The sequence below is a fragment of the Lampetra planeri genome, chromosome 47 (genome assembly GCF_965212315.1).
Source record: "Lampetra planeri chromosome 47, kcLamPlan1.2.h2, whole genome shotgun sequence".
NCBI classification, from domain to species: domain Eukaryota; kingdom Metazoa; phylum Chordata; class Hyperoartia; order Petromyzontiformes; family Petromyzontidae; genus Lampetra; species Lampetra planeri.
The window spans coordinates 5,274,447-5,294,571 of record NC_136153.1 but is presented as its reverse complement, the minus strand read 5'-3'; the positions used below and the strand labels follow the sequence as shown (position 1 = coordinate 5,294,571).

Here is a 20,125-nt window from a genome sequence, read left to right as displayed (position 1 = left end):
AGCCGTGTGTATTTATTAAGCGAGCCGTGCATTTGCCCCCCCCCCCCCCTTACCGCACTTGGTCTTGATTTTTTCCGCAAACTCGTCATCTTCCCCCGTCGAAGGAGCTTCCGAAGCAGGTGGATCCATCACAGCTCGCAGCAGCAGCAGCAAGACCCAAGATGAAACATATAGCCTCGGAGCAAGGATCTCCTTTCCCCCCCTCACCGCCGTCAGAAGCGCTTTTGCGCGTGGAGCGGTCTAGCCGAGTGAAATGTTTCCCCAGAAAAAAATTTAAAAGGTTATGTAGTTTATACGATGTGTATTTACAACAACAAAAATCTGCCGATAAGGAGCACATAAACAGGCTGAAGTCCCATCTTTCAATCTTGTGTCAGCATTCCTTTGGTTTCCTGAAACACAAGCGGCAAAGATTTATGTTTGAGCGCGCGTGTGTGTGTGCGCGCACGCGTTTAAAAATAGTGGGGGGGGGGGGGGGTGTGTGTGGGGGGGTAGCAATGCGGTTCGCTCACTGCGCTACAAAACTCAACAGCCCCAAGTTCAATTCCCGGGGCTACTGTTAACATCAGGTGGTGATTACCTGAGCCAGTGCCGGGCTCCAAGGTGGAAACAACATTAGGAGTGAGGGGACAAACGCAGCCAAGGGTGGAGAGGCGCTGGCGGCCAAAACCTTCCACCCGTGCACAGTGTTGCTGACTTTCTCTCATGCGCGCTCAGAGCACTTGCCCCAATAAGCCGTGTAGGCTATACGGAGGTCTTCCACTTTGTAAAAACAAAAACACGCTATCCTCCAAAAGGTCGGGTGAACGTATCCCGGACAGATCATGGGTCCAATTTACGAACTCTTGTAAACAAACCCGTTTGGCAATTACGTGCGAGACGGCCCCGTTAAAACAAACCACGGCAGTCATTACATCGCATGGTTATTTAAAATAAAAAATAAAAGATGCTTATCGGGCACTAATAAGTCCGGCGATAACGCCGTAACCCCCCAATGTAATTACCGGAAACATCCCGCCCGGATGATACTGCGAGCGGCTAATGATGATGTTTTATTTACAAACACCACTGCCCATATCGGGGCCATGGGTTACGGCTGGGACCACACACACTCCGCGTCTCTTGCGCTCCACAGCAGAAACGGAGAGAGATATAGAAAGAGAGCCTCTGTAGGGTTTCGTTAAGGCCCCCCCCCCCACCCAATTAATACTCCTTAAAAAAAAGGGTATCTCAGCTTTCCACCGGCTCTAATAATACACCAGCAGGGCGCAAAAATGATACAAATTATCCCCCCCTGACTCCTGCGATGCATTATTTCCAGGTTAACGCAGTCCCCGGGGTCAGCGAGCGCGCAATGCTCCAGGGGGGGGTCTAGCAATGTCCCTCTCCCTCCTTGTGATGCGATGACCTTCCTCACGTCCAACCCTGCGTAACCCTCTAATGAGCAGGAGCCGGTTACCGCAGCTGACCCGTCTGCAAGAACGGCACTGAACTGGACCGGACTCTCCAGAAAGAGTCACCGCGAGATTCATCAGCGAGGCTTTTCTAGGTAGACACGAATGCGTCTTCGCCCCCCCCCCACCAATGGACTAATTATTACAGCGTGATGGCGATGAACACAGTGCACGGGACATTATCACATTGCCCACCAGGTGTTACTTCGCCCGCATATAGCAACATTTATTTAGGACGCCGTTACTTAATCGCCACGATCGTGCCCAAATACTCACCCGCCAGATTTAGGAAGCCTGGCTATTACTTACATGAGGATACAGTGTTGTGTCGGCTTCGGCTCAGGTGAAAGCCAGTAGGTGGCGATAAAGAAATGGATTGTTGAATCTATCCGTGCGGAGCTTTAGGTATTATATCTTCGTATGCGTGGTGGGATTTTATCTGCGAACTGCTGGTTCCCTCCCACACACGAATGAAATTCAAACGAAGCAAATGCAGCAACACTTCTGAAAACTATTCCAGAGTCTTAGTTGGTAGACGGATTAGGGGCCGTCCATAAATGACGTCACGCACCTGGGGGGGGGGGGATGTCAGACATTTGTGGCGATGTATGACGGGGGTTTGAGAAATGTGACGTCACAAAAATGCGCAACTTTAAATAAATAGACAAACATGTTCTACTTATATTCTTGGTTCTTTCGATAAAGTCACGTAGAAGGGAAATAATAAAATAATGTTAATATAAAACAATACAAATTCTCACGACGTTTCGACTGCAACGCAAACAATCATCATCAGGTGTGGAATCCACAGCACGAAATTTTTAAATCACGTTCTACTTAATTAAATAGACTTTTAAATAAATGTTTTCTCCTACAACATCAGAGTGCAGCGCCACATTAAATACGCACTACAATGACAATAGTTGAAAGCGATTTGAAGCATGTTTTATTTTCAAAATGGAAATATGGTTTTGGGGGGGTGGGGGCAGAGCTTTGTAACGTCATATTTGAGGGGGGGGGTTTGACTTTTTGTGACGCCGTGTGACGAGAGGGGGGGGGGGGTCAAAAATCGTCCAATATCCACGGTAGGCATATACCCCCTGGGGGGTTGAGGGACACATGCAGTTTCTTGGTTTGGGGCCGTCCATAAATGACGTCACGCGATTTGACGATTTTTTTACCCCCCCCCCCCTTCGTCACAAAAAAGTCAGACCCCCCTCAAATATGATGTCACAAAGCTCTGCCCCCCCCCCCAAAAAAAAACACATGCTTCAAATCGCTTTAAACTATTGTCATTTTAGTGCGTAATTTATGTGGCGCTGCACCCTGATGTTGTAGGATAACACATTTATTAAAAAGTCGATTTAATTAAGTAGAACGTGTTGTCTATATTTATTTAAAGTTGCGCATTTTGATGTGACGTCACATTTCTCAAACACCCCGCCTCCCTTGTCACACATCGTCACAAATGTCTGCCCCCCCCCCCCCCCACAGGTGCGTGATGTCATTTATGGGCTATAACCCTCAGCCAGTGGTGGGGTGAACCTCAGCCAGTGTTGAAAATTCCACATTACCAGGACGAGGGCCCGGTCTCTGTATCAACAAACTGACACCGTTTTGTTCCCGCAAAGCGCTTCGCATTTTATCTGCGATCTGCTAACGAGATACACTCACAGCCGAGTCAACACTTGACCGCGATTACAGCTTCACACACTTCCCCGAACGTAGAATCGAACCGCTTTAATTGTATCCCATAAAACCCGCATGCATGAATAGAGCGCTCCACCCGTGTAGCCTACAGAGAACAGTTGGGGGGGCAAGTGCTATTAGCGATCATCTATTAAATGACCTGGAACGGCGCACGAGCGTTGTGGTGCATGGCCGCCTTTGTCTCCCCAGTGCCGACCGCTTACTGGACCACAACAGGTGGCGGACGTCAGGGTTAGGGGGTTCCCCTGCTGCACCAGCTCACATCACAGATGTCAGCCGTGGCTGGGAATCGAACTCGGGGGGGGGCAGGGGGAGGTCACTGGTCTGTAGCTCAGACCAACAACTCCGCAGCGTACGCAGGACAACAGCGTTACCAGGCACGCGCGTGAGAAATAACGCAATTGCTGGGTATTCACGCCATTTCAGGCCGAGTGGACCTAGGGGTGGGGGGTGGGGGGAAGGAAGAGGTTCGAGCACAAGTTCTGACATCGCTCGCCTACTTATGGTAGCCGTGGGCGGGAAGCCAACTTGGCGGCTTCCAAGGTAGCCGGGTGGAGGGCAGTGCGCTAACCGTTATGCCACCGCTCCTCCCAGTGCGAGTAGATTGTATGTTGGGTGCGGAGATTGCTTTGGGGTCGGTACTCACGCAGATCGTGCGGGCGGGTCCACGGGGTGAGTGGCAACCGGGCAGAGCGAGTAAGCGGATCCGTGCCCACCGCCGTCGCTAATTGCGGTCTTGCGTTCTTAGGTCGATTTGCTCGCCTGTTGATGCCGACTAGAAATGACGTTCAATTCGCAGCGCCACGGTCGCCTCGTCCTGTGCGGAACCTCGACTCTGGCTGGGAGCTTCTCGTCGCTTCGTGTACAAGCGATGCACGTGATATCATCAGCATCATCATCATCATCACGCACATCACACGCACACATCACCACGCATCACATCACGCAGCACGCACCGCGAGCTGACTCGAGCAGCAGCACTCGCGCGCGAGTCGCCCCGCGTTCACTCAGCAGCTCGCAGAACCTCCCCCCCTCCCTCTCACTCCCACCAACCTCTTCCACACACACACTCGCCTAGTGCTGCCCCCACCACCATCCACCCTCGCCCAGTGCTGCCCCCCACCAACCACACACTCGCCTAGTGCTGCCCCCACCACACACACTCCCCGCTAGTGCTGCCCCCACCACCCTCTAGTGCTGCCCCCCACCACCCACACTCCCCGCTAGTGCTGCCCCCACCACCCACACACTCGCCCCTAGTGCTGCCCCCCACCACTCACCCTATCTCTTCCTGCTGCTCCCGACCACCCACCCTTTCCTCGTGCTGCCCCCAGCACCCACACTCTCCGCTAGTGCTGCCACCACCACCCACACACTCGCCCAGTGCTGCCCCCCACCACCCTCTAGTGCTGCCCCCCCCACCACCCACACTCCCCTCGTGCTGCCCCCCACCACCCACACACCTAGTGCTGCCCTCACCACCCACACTCTCCGCTAGTGCTGCCCCCACCACCCACACACTCGCCCAGTGCTGCCCCCACCACCCTCTAGTGCTGCCCCCCCACCACCCACACTCACCAAGTGCTGCCCCCACCACCCACCATCTCCCCTAGTGCTGCCCCCACCACCCACACTCCTCTCGTGCTGCCCCCCACCACCCACCCTCCAACGCACTCTCATGCAGTTGCTGCCCACGCACGCGCCACAGGCGCACGCCAAAGCTACCACCATTCAACGGGCGCGCACAGACGCGCACCTCATCATGTTACCGCTCGCTCCCCAGCGCAGTAACACTGCTGCTGCTACAAACCCAACCACCAACACGCGCATGCCGATGTTTACACACCGCTCCACCGAGTACTCGAACATTTCGGGCTGAATCGGCCAGGAGTGGTGGTGATTGGGGGGGGTGGGGGCGAGTCCCAGGACAAGTTCCGATATTGCTCGTCGCCGACGTTGACCAACGTCGAATTCGTAGCCGAGTGCGCTAATCAATGCGCCACCGATGACCTTAACAGACTGTAGGGGCAAGTGCCCTTAGCGAGTAGCGCCTACGAAAGCCGGAACGGCACACGAAGGGGCTGGGTGACCAGCACCACGACAGACCGCCTTTGTCTCCCCAGTGGCGATGTTAACACACCGCTCTAGGTACTCATACGAGGCCGAGTCTACCTAGGGGAGACCCGGGACCGGTTCAGATAATAGTGGCCGTGAGCGGGAATCGAACTCGGGTGGCCGGGTTCGTAGCGCAGCGTAGCGCCAACAGCTACCGCGCTCCCCTCCAAAACACACGCACGCACCCAATTCTGCGAACGCACTCGGCAGTCCCAACACCCACAACATTCTTCACGTGACAGTCGCCCACCTACGCTTCATCCCTTACCCCCCCACCACCACCTCCCCGATGTCTCTTCTCCCGTTGAAACGTGACACGGCGCTACACCCACTATTTATAGCGCGACGCAGCGCTGGGCGAGCACGCCCGCTCGCTACAATCGAGCGCTTTGTGATCCCTCGCATCTCGGGCGGTGGGCAAATCTCTGTTGCTCCCCCGCACGTTCCTTCTCGTTCGTACCGTTACGCAGCACGTTTCTTTCTCGTCCGTACGATTACGCAGCACGTTCCTTCTCGTTCGCACCGTTACGCAGCGCGTTCCTTCTCGTCTGTATCATGACGCAGCGCTTCGTTTTTTTTCGCTTGTTCACGCCACACTTTCAGGAACGCCGTCAAGAGCTGGCCGGTTTGGAAGTGCGGTCGTGATTATCGGCGTAAGGCACTACCACTAGAGTACGAGACACGCCGGTGTTACAATTAAATCACGGTATCTGACGGATCTCAAGGAGCATAAACCATCGAATGAAGACGATGGCCGCATCGCGCCCTTTCAGGTGCATACATCTGCGGCCGTCTGGAACGCTCTTTCTTCCGATATTAGGAAGCCACTGCATCTACGCACTTTTAAATCGAGATTGACAAACGAATTTCTTTAGAACCGATTTTTCTGTTTAGTCTGTTGTCCTTCCCCCGCACCTCCGATTGGCGCGGTTGGCTACGTACGGTGCAAAAGAAGTTCAATATACATAATCTAATGATGTACTATTGTACCCTATACTCCCTGTAATCCTACGAACAGGTTAATAGGAATATAAAATACATTCTTTGCCGACGTGGGAAGTGGTGCACAAGCACAAGCAATATAAAAAAACAACACTCAACTAATTCGTCAATAAGTGGCCTTAAAATAACAATATATGCAGTGTATATATAGAACAGGTGACGTTTCAAGAAATGGCCCTTGCCAAGTGGAGTATGCCCAGATGACTAAATCTTCCCACAGTGAAATGCGCCAGCAAAATTGTAGCATTTTCTTCAAGGCTTTGTTACTCAACAGTTATTACTCTGTAATTGTTGATGCCAGTTGAAAAAAACTTGTCGTCAGAAAATGTGTTTTAATGTATTTCTCATCAGGCCCCATGGCGTAAACAAATGCAGTCTCCAACTATCAGCATCCACTACATCTCTCTTGCCTCTCTCTGTGCTACGAAGGGCCATGCCCGAAACGTCGACTTATTGGACATTAGTTCGTATCGCGTGAAAATAATCCCTCGAGTCGAACGGACCGGGCCCGTGATGGTCAACGCCTCCGGTTTACGATGCCCGTTGACGTTGACCCGAGCTGTTATCGGCACCCGCAACACCAAAACAAACTTCCGACGCATTACGCACCGCACCAGGCGCTGCACTCATTTTAGGCCGAGTCGACCTACGCGGGAGGGCCCACTGTTATTGCTCCCGAGCGGGACGCGAACTTGGGTCTCCCCGGGTTCGCAGCGCAGTGCGCCTCACCAAATACTACACTACCGCGCCATATGAACACCAAAGGGGCCGTCCATAAATGACGTCACGCAGTTTTGGACGAATTTTGACCCCCCCCCCCCTCATCACACGGCGTCACAAAGCTCTGCCCCCCCCCCCCCCAACAAACAACATATTACGATTTTGAAAATAAAACATGCTTCAAATCGCTTTAAACTATTGTCATTGTAGTGCGTATTTAATGTGGCGCTGCACTATGATGGTGGAGTGTTGTTATAACAATTCTATGTTTATTTAAAGTTGCGCATTTTGATGTGACGTCACATTTCTCAACGCGCTCCTCCGCCCTCCGTTGTTGTTGGAGGGCGACTGCCTCCAACTGCCCAGTAGCGTCCTTCACGAGCCTCCTCCACAGAGGCCGATCTTGACACCGCTGGTACCAGTCATCGGCAAGTCCACTCAGCTCCACATCCTTCTGTACCACATCACTCCCTCTCATCTCTAGCCCATGCCGCGCCCGTTTACACACATACACACACACAGAACACACACGCACGCGCGCCCCTACTACTTACCGTGGACAAAAAAGGTCCTCAATATTTAAGCAAGCTGCTTCATTTGCATGTTCTCGATCAGCCCGCAGCGATGGTTGTCTCAAAGGCGGGTCCGGTGAATGGCAGATGAGACACGGGGGGGGATGGTGGGAGGTCGAGTGTGAGAACGGCGAGAGAACGAGCGACTCGACACGCGCGGAGCCGTGACGTGCCTTTATAGTTGTTCGCGAACAGCACTTGCCCCCAAAGTTCGTGCAGGCTATACGGGGGGAGGGGGATGTGTGTCGTTGTCTTGTGTGTGAATGCACGTCTCTCTCCGTGTGTGTGTATGCATCGGTACAACCGGATTTTCCAGAGAGCACGCACAACACTCCCTCCCTCAAGTGGCTGCATATTGGGCTTGAGTGTGCGAATCAATTATGCATACACAATATCGGTGTCCGCCCGTGCGCTTCCTCCTATTCAGCACATTGCGGAGAAAGCCTATACACCTCCGGATGTAGCCCTGCATGTGCTATCAATAAGGGTAATTGTCCGAAACGTCGCATATTTACGTATGTAGTGTCTGCTATGCGTGAACTTTAGTCTGGCACTGTGGACGCAGCAGCGAGAGGTTGGTGGATCACATTCAAGATGATGTGAAACTTTTTATTTCTCTCCGTGAGCGTCCAGGTGGTGCCATACCCTGGCTCGCCAGAAGAGGGCAGCGCAGCGAGTGGACTAATCGCCATCTGTTTCCATCGGCACGGGGGTTGTGTGTTGCCTCCTTTTTTCGCGCGTGGGGGTTTTTTTTTTCTCCCGGGTGCTCCGGTTTCTTCCCGCTTGCGCAATACACGCTCAACATTAATTGGCCAAAACAATCTCACGATAAAAAAGAAAAAAACCCAATGCATTGACCGAAGACAAAAAGAAGAAGGCTCCTCGATCAATAAGAATCAAAAAGATGCATGTTAAGGCCACGCACGGTGTTATTGACGAATGTGTTGAACTTTGCTACGTGCTATTAGCTTTGTGGCATCCTGGTCGGTTGCTGGGGGAGGAATTGCCGAAATGCTCACCCTTCTAAAATTGTGGGAGTCAAGCGATGGGCTCATCGACAAGAGGCAGCTCGTCCCGTCACTCAGTCTGTCTGGCGTTTGACATCTGCTAAAAGTTCATACTGGTAGGAACCTCCTGGTTACACCAGCAGCCCACAGGGGATTATTGTGTCCGTCCGTCCGTCGTAAAGGGAGGGGCTGGGTGGGGAGGGGAGGGTGGGAAGGGGCTGGGTGGGGAGGGTGGGGCTGGATGGGGGGTGGGAGGAGTGGGGCTGGGTGGGGAGGGGCTGGTCACCCCGTGGTGCCCTTATAAAACTCAACGTTTAACCTACTCACGCCGGCTTGTGCCCGCCCTCACAGTCGAGCATATTTGCGGAATACACCACGCCGCCGTTGACCCTGGCCATTGACCGAGCAACCCAACGTTCCTACCAGCTCCCTCCGCAGGACAATGTGTTTTAATATTGACGCCGCTGATTTGAATCAATCCGTTGCGCCCCACTTGTCGCGTGGCCACGTGTTTAGCAATCATCAGGCGCGTGCAGCGCTGCGACGACTTAATTTGTATGCGAGAGACGCCGATCGCACAGGTGGAATGCGGTCGGTGCGGTACTATGTGTGAGGCAGCGTGAACCGGAGATTTGGCATCTGCTAAATAATATAATCATTGCGGCGCCTTCGTACGAATAATTGAAAGGCGGCTCGGAGGAGATGGAGCCATAAGATGATTTGTAAGCTCCAAGACTGGAGAGCATTTCCACGGTTCTGGCAACTGCCTGATGCTGCTGCTGCTGCTGCTACTGCTGCTGCTGCTTGTAACCAGCAGTTAAACGTCTTGCCACATTCATATACTTGGTTCTTTCGGTAAAGTCACGTAGAAGGGAAATAATAAAATAATATAAATATAAAACAATAAAAATTCTCACGACGTTTCGACTGCAACACAAGCAATCATCATCAGGTGTGAAATCCACAGCACGGAAATTTTCAAATTTTCTTCACTCATTTTCAAGAATATGAATCCCTGCAGTCACGAAAGCTTTAAATCAAAATCTTGCCACATTGTTCAATGTTGCGTGGCAGCGCTCTCCCAACACAGCGGTAGCGCCGAAGCATCACAACATCGGCCGCGTTTGTTTATCGCGTGGCAACTTTATCAGCCGGCTGCGTCGGGTGGAGGAGGTTGTACGAAACACACACGGCACGCCTTGCGTACGCGATCTGGCGCAACTTCAATTATGAATCGCGATGACAGATCGGTTCGTGCGCAGGCGCTAGATCAAGAGGTCTTCGCTACGTTTCAGAGGGTGGCGGAGCGGGAGCCACTTTCGCCGATAAGACATCATCATATTCTTAGGTTTTTTCGGTAAAGTGACGTAGGTAAAAAATGTAAATTAATAAAAGTAAAATAAAAATAAAATAAAAATCATGACGTTTCGGAGGCAACACAAGCTTCCGTCTTCAGGTGGAACCGTCACAGTACGATAGCTGTATCAAGTGAGAGAAATTCCAAGAAACTGTATTTGTATATATACTGGTTGAGGGTGGGACATCATCAGTGTCAGGGGCCGCCACACGTTTAAAACCACTAGGGGTTTGACAGCAGACTGATGATGATGTTGATTAGGGGGAGGGGTGTTTTCACTCTTTGTGTATTGTCGGGGGCCGCACTAAAAGCCACCAGGGACCGCCAATGGCCCACGGGGCCTTGAAATTTGTTTTTATTTTCATTAATTAGGTATAGCCCTATGAGCCACGCAGCTCTTGACTCGGGTGCAACCGCAACAAACAAAAACACGAACAATAAACATCTTAAAGTGAAAAAATGAAATTAAAATTAATAAAAATAAAACAATAAAATCACGACGTTTCAGTGGCAACGCAAGTCTCCGTCATCAGGTGGGACCGTCACAGCCAGATTAGCTGCATCAATGCACGTGACTTTACCGAAAGAACTAAGAGTATGAATCCTTGCAGTCACGAAAGCTTCAAATCTACGGGCAACAGAATAATTCAGGGAAAAACAGCAAAGTCTTCCAGAAAAAGCACCGTACATCGACGCTGTGTGCAGAAATCCCAGTGAAGAACGCTGTGCTCGATGTTACATTTGCAGGATCGTGAGCAATGACGACGGCTTGGTGTGCGGACGGGGGTTGGATGTCATCATCCAGCAGCAGATTGAACATGACCGATGGCTGACAGTGATCGCACGATCACTGTCAGCGGCGATAATCATGGGGGACGCGATGAGTGTGGACCACAAACCCCCGCGCATCACTGCAGCGTTAACAAGTTTACGGATAATTAAATTCATTGTCGAAAGAAGAAGACAACAACAACAACAGCAACAACCCCTTCGCGAGAAATGTTCGTCATCTGAGACGCGAGGGCAGTGATAGCCCCGTCGAGTTCCATGATTGCGCCGCGTTTTTTTGCATTCGCCTAATAAATCCAATAAGGTGAAAGAACAACCGTGGATGTGCCGCAGACATAGATCCGGCAGACTTTTGGGGCGAGTGCTGTTCGCGAGTAGCGCCTATCAAGGCCGGCACGGCACACGAGGGTGCGGTGTGGCCGATAACCACGCCCGGCCGCCTTTGTCTCCCTAGTACTGATGTTTACACACCGCGCCAGGTACGCATTTGAGGCTGCATCTACCTAGGGGAGGCCCAGCACCAGTTTCAGATAATCGTCACTGGTGTTGGCCGTGAGCCGGAATCGAACTCGGGTCGTAGATAAACCACCACCACTTAGGCACTTCTGGGCGGAGCGGTGTCGCAAGTGGTTAGCGCACTGCGCTAAGTATCTCGCGCCCACCGTTTGATCAGCGGTGACAATTTCCGCCTCCCCCCCCCCTTCAGCAACTCCCACTGAACCCTGATATTGAACTATGCTCAGACATATGACCGACAGGGCGTGGGGATGGCTTTGATGTATTGATGGATTTGAGAATGGCCGGAATTGATTTGTTTTTGTTATTAAAAAATAACGTATCAAAAATATATATACAGCATTTTAGTCAATGGCGATTTGTCAACTCTACTTCACCGCAATGGTCAGTGCGGGTTGGTGAAAGGTGAAGGTGTGTGTTTGTGGGCACGGCCCGTTACAGATGTTAATCGCCACATCAGTGGCCGGGAATCAACACGGAGTCAACGAGTTCATACTGCACCGCGCTAACCACTGCGTCACTGCTCTCCCATTCGTCTCTAGCGCTGCCTTATAACATTAAAATATACAGGGTAACGGCGTTCATAGAGCACCCGCTGATTTTCAATGGGGCCCCTCTTTTCTCAAATGGAGATTTAATATTGTACATGAAGCGATGGCTTTCTATCTTGCAGAGTGGGGATTAAAGTAAAATACTTAATGCGTTTCGAGATTACGAAATATAAAAACGTCGCTTTCCGCAATCACGCCTCTGCGTTATTTTGGACGGTGTAAAAACAAATGGCTCACCCTGCACAATAAGCTAACCTTGTCGGGCAATGATCCTACTTCGGAACAGAGATGGAGGTCTAAAGTGTGGGTCGACTTACAATTGTCGACCCACACTTCACGCTGATGAGTTTTCGGGAGAAAAAAAAATGCAACCACAATTCATCATTATTGCTCTCTCTTCTCCGCTGAAATCTGCGTAATTTTCTCACCGAAGTCAGCAGGGTAACCATGGTAATTGAGTATGAATAAAACATTTATCTTATCTTTGGAAGAAATATTTGGATGGAAATGGAAAAGTGTGTGACAGTGGAGGTTTCACTATGGTAACAAGTGCACGTCTGTTGTCTGTTAAGAACAATAATATACAGCTGTCTGTCAATCCACTGCTAGATGAAGGAAGGCTACCCCACGCTGAATAGGTCATGATGGTTGTTTGACCATACCATCAGCTCCAGACAACTCCGGCTGAAATCAAACCCCGCTTGTCACTGACATGTGCTTTGCTGTGACCGGGAGTTGAACGCAGGGTTGACAGGTTCGTAGCGCAGTGTGCTAGCCACTTGCGCCACCGCTCCGCACAACACCGATGAATATTTGCGTTCAGACTTCGTCTAGTTATTCAGGAATTTGGCTACAAAAACGTGAACAAACGGTGGAGATGTCTCATCGACAATATTAATGCACGAGTCAGATGTAAACTAATATTAAAGACCTCCATGAAGAAAACCGATAGAAGCAATGATCAAGCACGCACTGTTATCAACAAAATCGGATGAAGTCTAATCCTTCATCGCCTCCACTTGTTTCACAGTATACCTACTATAATCACCCACGAATGTCTGTCCTTAACGATCGTGACGTCACGCCACATCGACTTGCCCCCCTCATTAATATTCATGAGCAGGTGACGTCACTCAATATGGAGTACTCCCCCCCCCCCTCACTAATAATCATGCGCAATTGACGTCACTCCACATCGAACATCCCCCCTCATTAACATTCATGAGCTGGTGACGCCTTCCGAATGGACACCCCTCCTCCATTATTATCAACTACTATGATGAGCCAAGAATGTCTGTGTGCAACGCTCGTGACGTCACTCCACGTCGACCAGCCCCCCTCATTAATATTCATAAGCAGGTGACGTCACTCTACATCGACCAGCCCCCCTCATTAATAATCATGAGCAGGTGACGTCACTCCACATCGAACAGCCCCCCTCATTAATAATCATTACAAGGTGACGTCTTCCAAATGGACACCCCCCCCCCCATTCATAAAAAATAGCGGGTGACGTCACTCCACATGGGGGGGGTGGGGCGAGGCGCCTCCTCCCCCCTCCTTGGCGTCAACTCACAACCCTCACTACAAAGGCAGAACCCTTACGTCACGTGATCTCCGTGACGCTATTGAGACATCGAAGTAAAAAGGACGTCATGATGAACAAGGGATTATAACCTTTAAATAGGGCTGTGTCACCGCGCCCTTACAAATCGCACACGCATTAATCCAATTAATATCACGTCGCGGCCTGCTTTTCGCTTGCAAGTTTCATATTCACTGCAATACACCCGTCCTTGGACGGGCAAAAGGTGAGTCAAAGTAATATTCGCTCACTCTCGTAGAGAGAGAGGGAGAGCGATTCAGAGGCGTGATGAACCACAGACAAAGCGATGAGCCAGCACCAACAATTGCCTAAGCTCTGCGGTTCTCTATATGTGAACGTGTTATCGGGCAATTAATGATGAGTGTTTACACGTGGGAGGAAACTCGGGGAAGACCCACGCGTGCCGGTGGGAGGGTGGGCCGGGGACGGTCTATCGTATACAGACAAATCAGGTGGAGTCCCACATTTGTTGCTGTTTGTTCTTCTTCTATCAAGCCAGGGCATGGCAACTCCTGAACGCGCACGGAAAGGGATTTCTCGAACGTTTGTGCCATTCACTCACTCTCGTTTCCATAGTGCTGGATTGCAGGTCATCGCGGCGAGGATATTTTGTATCCTCTGGTTCTTTCGCTAAAGTCACGTAGATCGAAAAATAAAAATAAAGTGAATAAAAATCTAATTAAATAGAAATCGACGTTTCGACCGCTTGTGTTGCGATCGAAACGTCGTGTTTTTTTATTTCATTTTATTAATTATCATTTTATTAACTTTATTATTATTTTCTATCTACGTGACTTTACCGAAATAACCAAAGAATATGAATTCCTGCAGTCACTAAAGTTTTAAGTCAAAATATAGGCTATTTTTGTTTTATTATTTCGGTTTGCTGTATGTGCCGATATCGACTTGTGACAACATTAATTACATTGCAACCGCTGCCTGTTCTAGACGCACCTTCGTGATTTGACCTTGAAAAATACAGCCGACAACGAGCTCAATTTCCATCGCGATACAATAAGGGGGAAAAAAAGGAGAAGCAGACTCCCATCGAGGCCCGACCACTGAACACACACGCACACTCCACGTACAAATACGATCGTCTAACGTCCCGTGCATCTCAATGGAGACCGATATCTGGCTCTCCATTACGCCACGCGTCTCTGGACCAATTGACCTCGATTTCTAGGAACACATTCCTGCGGAGGGAGCTGGTAGGAACGTTGGGTTTCTCGGCCAATGGACAGGGTCAACGGCGGCGTGGTGTATTCCGCAAATATGGCCGATTGTGAGGGCGGGCACAAGCCGGCGTGAGTAGGTTAAACGTTGAGTTTTATAAGGGCACCACGGGGTGATCAGCCCCTCCCCACCCAGCCCCACCCCTCTCAGCCCCCACCCCGTGGTGCCTTTATAAAACTCAATGTTTAACCTACTCACGCCGGCTTGTGCCCGTCCTCACAGTCGAGCATATTTGCGGAATACACCACGCCGTCGTTGACCCTGGCCATTGACCGAGCAACCCAACGTTCCTATCAACTCCCTCCGCAGGAATGTGTTTGTTTTGTTTAGAAGCGACCTGGCTATCACAAATGATTATCCAATGAAGTGGATTATCAAGTGGAAATTTATAGCAGCCAAAGACTCCAAACGCATGTTTCTAAATGTGGAGGGAAAAACCGGAGGACCCGGAGAAAAATCCACGCGACCACAAGGAGAGAGGCACGCAAACTTCAAATATACAGGCTTCAGGTTTGAAATCGAACCCACGCCCTCCTGTATACCAGGTGAGATAGTTAGCATCTCACCACCACGTATTAGTGTTGGGAAGCCCGATAACCATAGCTTATTTATTTATCTAGAAGAAAATGTGTGCTTTGTTACATTGTAAACAACCCTAGTTTGATCCCTCTAGTTTGGAAGCGTTATTGCATTATCACTGGTCTGTTCGTCTATTTATAATACACATTATTCTGTATGTTGAATTTCTTTCGCAGGGTACGTAGCCAACCGTGCTGATCTGAAGGACAACAAACAACACAAAAAGCAGTTCTAGAGAAATTAGTTTTCAATAACTCTCTGAAAGATGAAGCAACATGAAATAACTTTCGTATAAAGTGGTGATGCCATTAGGTGCTTACACGAGAGAAAACAGGTCCAATTGACTGTTAATTAAACATCGGAAATGCATTTGTAATTCTTGCTATTACATTTCAATGTTTAAATGTCATTCCTTTCACTAGTGTCACGTATGTTATTTTTAATTACTTACTAGATTTCTATTGTATTCAAAAAAAAAATTCTATTGTATTCCTCATGTTCATGAAGTGTCCCTGCTTTGATTATATATGCAACCTTGTAAACCAACATTTTCAAATGTAACATGCTCAGCCGTGTTGGCCGAGTCCCGATTGAAACACGCTTATTAGCTCAATGGGCGTTCCCCGAAATATCTCACGACTGAGTGACTGAATTGATTAAAGGATTTCCCAAAACTTCGTTATAAAACAGCGCTAAAATCATTATTCGCGGATACAAACGCGATGGCGATATTTCTCTGTGTCACACGCCATCCCTGCGTCTCCCCTTCTGGTGGCATCGTTGGGAACTCAATGTTGTTATCGTTGATTGAATACCGTACTTCAGAGGCTAAATCCACGTGTATAATATGTTGTGGAATCCAAGATCAAGCATGGGTGAGTATGGGGGGGGGGGCAATCTGGACTCATTCAATCATTTATTTTCAGTAGTTGACAATAAAGGTTAAAAAGTAATTAAACTAATTATATTAATTCATATTAATGTGAGGACTCTTGCCTCCGCCCCCCAAATATAGAAGTCAAACTCCACCTATGGTTTTCTTCCTGGTTTAAATTATTTTATTTCATGACCATACATTTGTAATGAGCGACTTCCGCGACACGTCGTGCAGAGGGTACTTCTTCTTTTATTCATATACACGGGCACAACACAGGCCAACCTTATCTCTCACTCTGGGTACAACACTTAGATGTTAGCGTCCCTACGGGCTACACACACACGGCCGATCACTCGGCGTGCTTCCACCGTCCTCATTCGGCCACGCCGCTGGCTGGCGGCGTGCCGGGGAGGGGCTGGGAAGCCGCAAGAGATCATCCACGTGGCAGGAAGACGGAGAGAGATGACGGCGAGCAACGATGCAGTCCGGACCCAAGACTCCACACACCAACCCCGAGTCCGACTCCGCCCCCGCTTATATCACCGCAGGTGCGGCTAGGCTCCGCCTCTGGCTAGGCTCTGCCTCTGGCCACGCCCTATCGTGGAACCTTCCAGCGGGTTCCCGGACCATCCCGGCCAGCCCCGCCCATTACCTTTGGCCCAGATACCGCTCCCTTTCGGACTGGATGCTGTTTTAGCGGTGTCTGTACTCGTGCTTCCCTTTTCTCACCAGCAGGTGTCACCATGTCATTACATATTCATTCAGAAAATGGTGCTATGAAGAAAGGCCATTTCCCGCAAAGGTCACACTGTTATTGATGTATATGTTGAGGGGTTTTTGTTATTGTTATTGTTGACTGTATTTGCACAACATAACCAAATAATGTATACACTCATTAAGAGGTCTTCCAGTACAGAAATGCTGGGTTGGCTTTCCCTTCCCCTAACCGAGAACCACTTCTTACCCTCCAACAAGGCAAGAGACACCTCCTTCAGTAATGAACACGGACTACTGACCCGGTATCCACTGCGTTCATACAAATGCAATGACTTTAAACAAATTGGTCTTCATTTAAAGATTGCTATCAAAACACATTTTCTAAAAGAATTTCAAGAGTGTGCCAAATTGTCTGAAAATCAAAGTGCGATGCAAATTCAGGGCACGATTCCAGCTAAAAATTGGGGAGGGCATTGCCAATTAATGGAGGGCACGTTGCGCATAGACACAGGATTATAGATTTACAAGTCAAATCCTGCTTGAGCCAAGTGTGCCGACTTCATTACATGAGCTGTATAGCACCTTATAACAACGTAAAAACGCAACCACATCAGTCAATAACACATCTTTAAGTGGAAAATATATATCATAGGCGACGTTTCGGGCAATTGCCCTCTTTCATTAGACGTGTACTGAATGACACTCCCAGCTTTAACCCCGTAACAATTTCTCAGAATTCAGCACTGCGTGATGCACATTGCAATCTGATTATGCATTTTGCAACGCAAGCTACGGCTTACGTGTATAAGCCAGGGCCTGTCTCACCATAATTCATTACCACGCGTGTTGTTCATGCCACGCTTTCCAACACGCGTGCGTATTCAATTAGGCGTATTGAGACCAGCGACGGGTCAGACAGGTTGAAAGGCGTGTGAATATCTACAAATAGCGCTTTGGTGTTGCGTCCTAGTTTTAGGGCAACCCTTTGATCTGCCTGGCACCTTTTCAAATGGGTACGCTCCGAATAGTAATACGTGCTCCATGCATTATATTTGTGGCTAATGCATGATCGTGTATTTATGTTTAAAAAATCGACGACATATTTTATAAACGTATTTAATATATACCCAACGTATCGTCAACATGTTAAATACTTTAATGAATATGCACTTTATTATCGACATGGTAACAATTTTCATGTTTTTTTAAATAATTACGTTTGTTGCATTGATAACACTGGTTAACACACTTTTTCTGGCATAAGGTATTCCAACGGTTTTAAGGTAATGTTGGGGTGCTGATTCCAAATATGGCATCAGTTTTTGTGTATCACATCAGGTTTTTGAGATATCAAATATTGCATTTTCAATAAAAACTGCAGAAGAAAAATATTAAATAAATGTGGATATCTACATAAAATGATATTATAAACACACTATCCTAAAATACAGCACCATATTTTAACACTAAAGCAGTCCCTGACTCGCAACAACTTGCAATCATAAGTGACAGAGTTAATTTCGGGTAAAATCAATGAAAATGGGGTATGCCGATAGCATAAAATGAGATGTGATAGAGCAAATCTGAGATTAGATTTGGAATAAGCACCCTGAAATTAGTCTAAAACAGCTGCAAAAGTCCAGGCCAGAAAAAAACGTTTTTTTTTGTTGACCAGTGTAATTGAGAATGTATTACGTACGTATATTAAATAGCTTGTCGGTGTTTGAACGCACAAAGAATCAGACGGCAACAAAATATAATGCCACCGGTGCCTGCCACCTTGACCAACCTGCACTTAGTTTGGGGAAGTATGGTCAAATAACACCCACGACCTGCACGGCATTGGGAGGCCCTCCTTCAGCAGTGAAATTCACAACAAATGCTGTAGTACATGTACACACGCACACACACACACACCTTAATTGCTGTTGCCACACAGTTGTATGTTGGGTATGAGTTCAGAGCCCACAGCATTCCAAATCAATTGACTGTGCAGGACTTGTTTTCATGAGCTTCGCACGCGAAATGGAAAACACTCCCTCCCATAGATACGTGAGGTCCTAGCCATTATGAGCAAGAGCCCAGCTGTGGGCCATGAATGACTGCCCGCGTTGACTGCATGGGGGGAGGTGGAGTGAGGTTAGGTGAGATGGATGAACTGCAGGTGTTCTCGAAACCCAATTCTCGCTCACCCGAAAGCACATTAAAAGGAAAAGCAATTTGTGCGTTTCTCTGCCAACTCATTGAGGCCATTATCATAATTCTTATTGCATCGTGTTATTCTGCGAAGTAGATCGGCTGAATTCCATCATTCCACAATTCAAGGCGAAATAAGAGGTAAATGGGAATAGCCCACTTCCCGAATTCATCAATTCTTCAATTGGCTACGCCGGGCCAACAGCTTTGCGCGTTGTTCTATGAAGTCTGCGTGATAGTACCGAAACAAGCTATTTATTTATTGCAATTTGCCTCTACCCTCGCGGCAATAGCCCCTAAATATAGGATAAGACACGGCGCCTTCTGTACAGCATCATATATAGAAAATGCCCTGGTCAGAGAGGGTAATGTTGAGATTCGTTTTCATGTTTTCTTTGTGATTGGGTCGGTGACCAAGTGTGTTAGACATCTTCAGGTGCAGTGGTGTTCTTCTCTGCTGGTTGATGATTACAGTTCGACATTATAATAATGTGATATGCAGATTGTTCACTTGCATACTGATATGTACGAGACAATATATTGATGGGAAACGATCTGTTTCAACGCCAAAAAAAGGGAAGTATTTCTTTTTAGGTCCATCAATATACAGGCGTTCTGAAACAGTTTCAACATTCATCCCATCACAAGGGAGAGCACAAACAAATGCACCATTTTTGTTGTTGTCCCCCGTGTTGAAACGGCTGTACGCCGTATGGACCTGAAAACTCAATTTCCCTGTGCAAGAATACGGAGTAAACCGTGTGGGTTGACACGGTTTTATAGGGAAGGTTTAACGCGCTCAATTGCAGGCGAGATTCGTCCACTAGGGGCGTTGGGTCGTTACCAAGCAGCTGGAGACGAGAAATTATTTTACGAATAAAAAACTTAACCCGTAAAAACAAAGTTTTTCACTATAAATCCTTTATATGCGTGGCGGCTAGAGTCATCTCGTCCTCTGGCTTGAGATGGCTGCCAACTATGGGTCAGATGATTGCCTGCCACCATTAAGCAATTGGTAATTAAATATAATTTATTTTTTCCTAAAAAGTGTAAATTTAGGAAAAAAAATTTCACGAAAATAAATTGTCACGCACAACGAGTCTGTGTGCAAAATGTCAGCT

The 20,125-nt window shown here is 48.6% G+C and overlaps 1 protein-coding gene across 7 annotated transcripts in view; it reads right to left on the bottom strand.

The window, feature by feature from the left end:
• LOC144733531 (dystrophin-like) overlaps nucleotides 1-7,727 on the bottom strand; it is a 393,684-nt gene extending 385,957 nt beyond the window's left edge. For 5 of the 7 annotated variants that reach the window (XM_078615482.1, XM_078615479.1, XM_078615483.1 and 2 more), the window contains exons 1-3: nucleotides 7,556-7,723; nucleotides 3,811-4,020; nucleotides 54-392 (exon numbers count right to left, since the gene is read on the bottom strand). In XM_078615482.1, coding sequence (XP_078471608.1) covers nucleotides 54-129 — 76 coding nt within the window. In that variant the 5' untranslated portion in view covers nucleotides 130-392; nucleotides 3,811-4,020; nucleotides 7,556-7,723. Of the gene's footprint in view, nucleotides 1-53; nucleotides 393-3,810; nucleotides 4,021-7,555 lie in introns of all 7 variants that reach the window. The other 2 variants (XM_078615485.1, XM_078615480.1) reach the window with 2 other exon arrangements.
• Nucleotides 7,728-20,125: the final 12,398 nt, after the last annotated feature.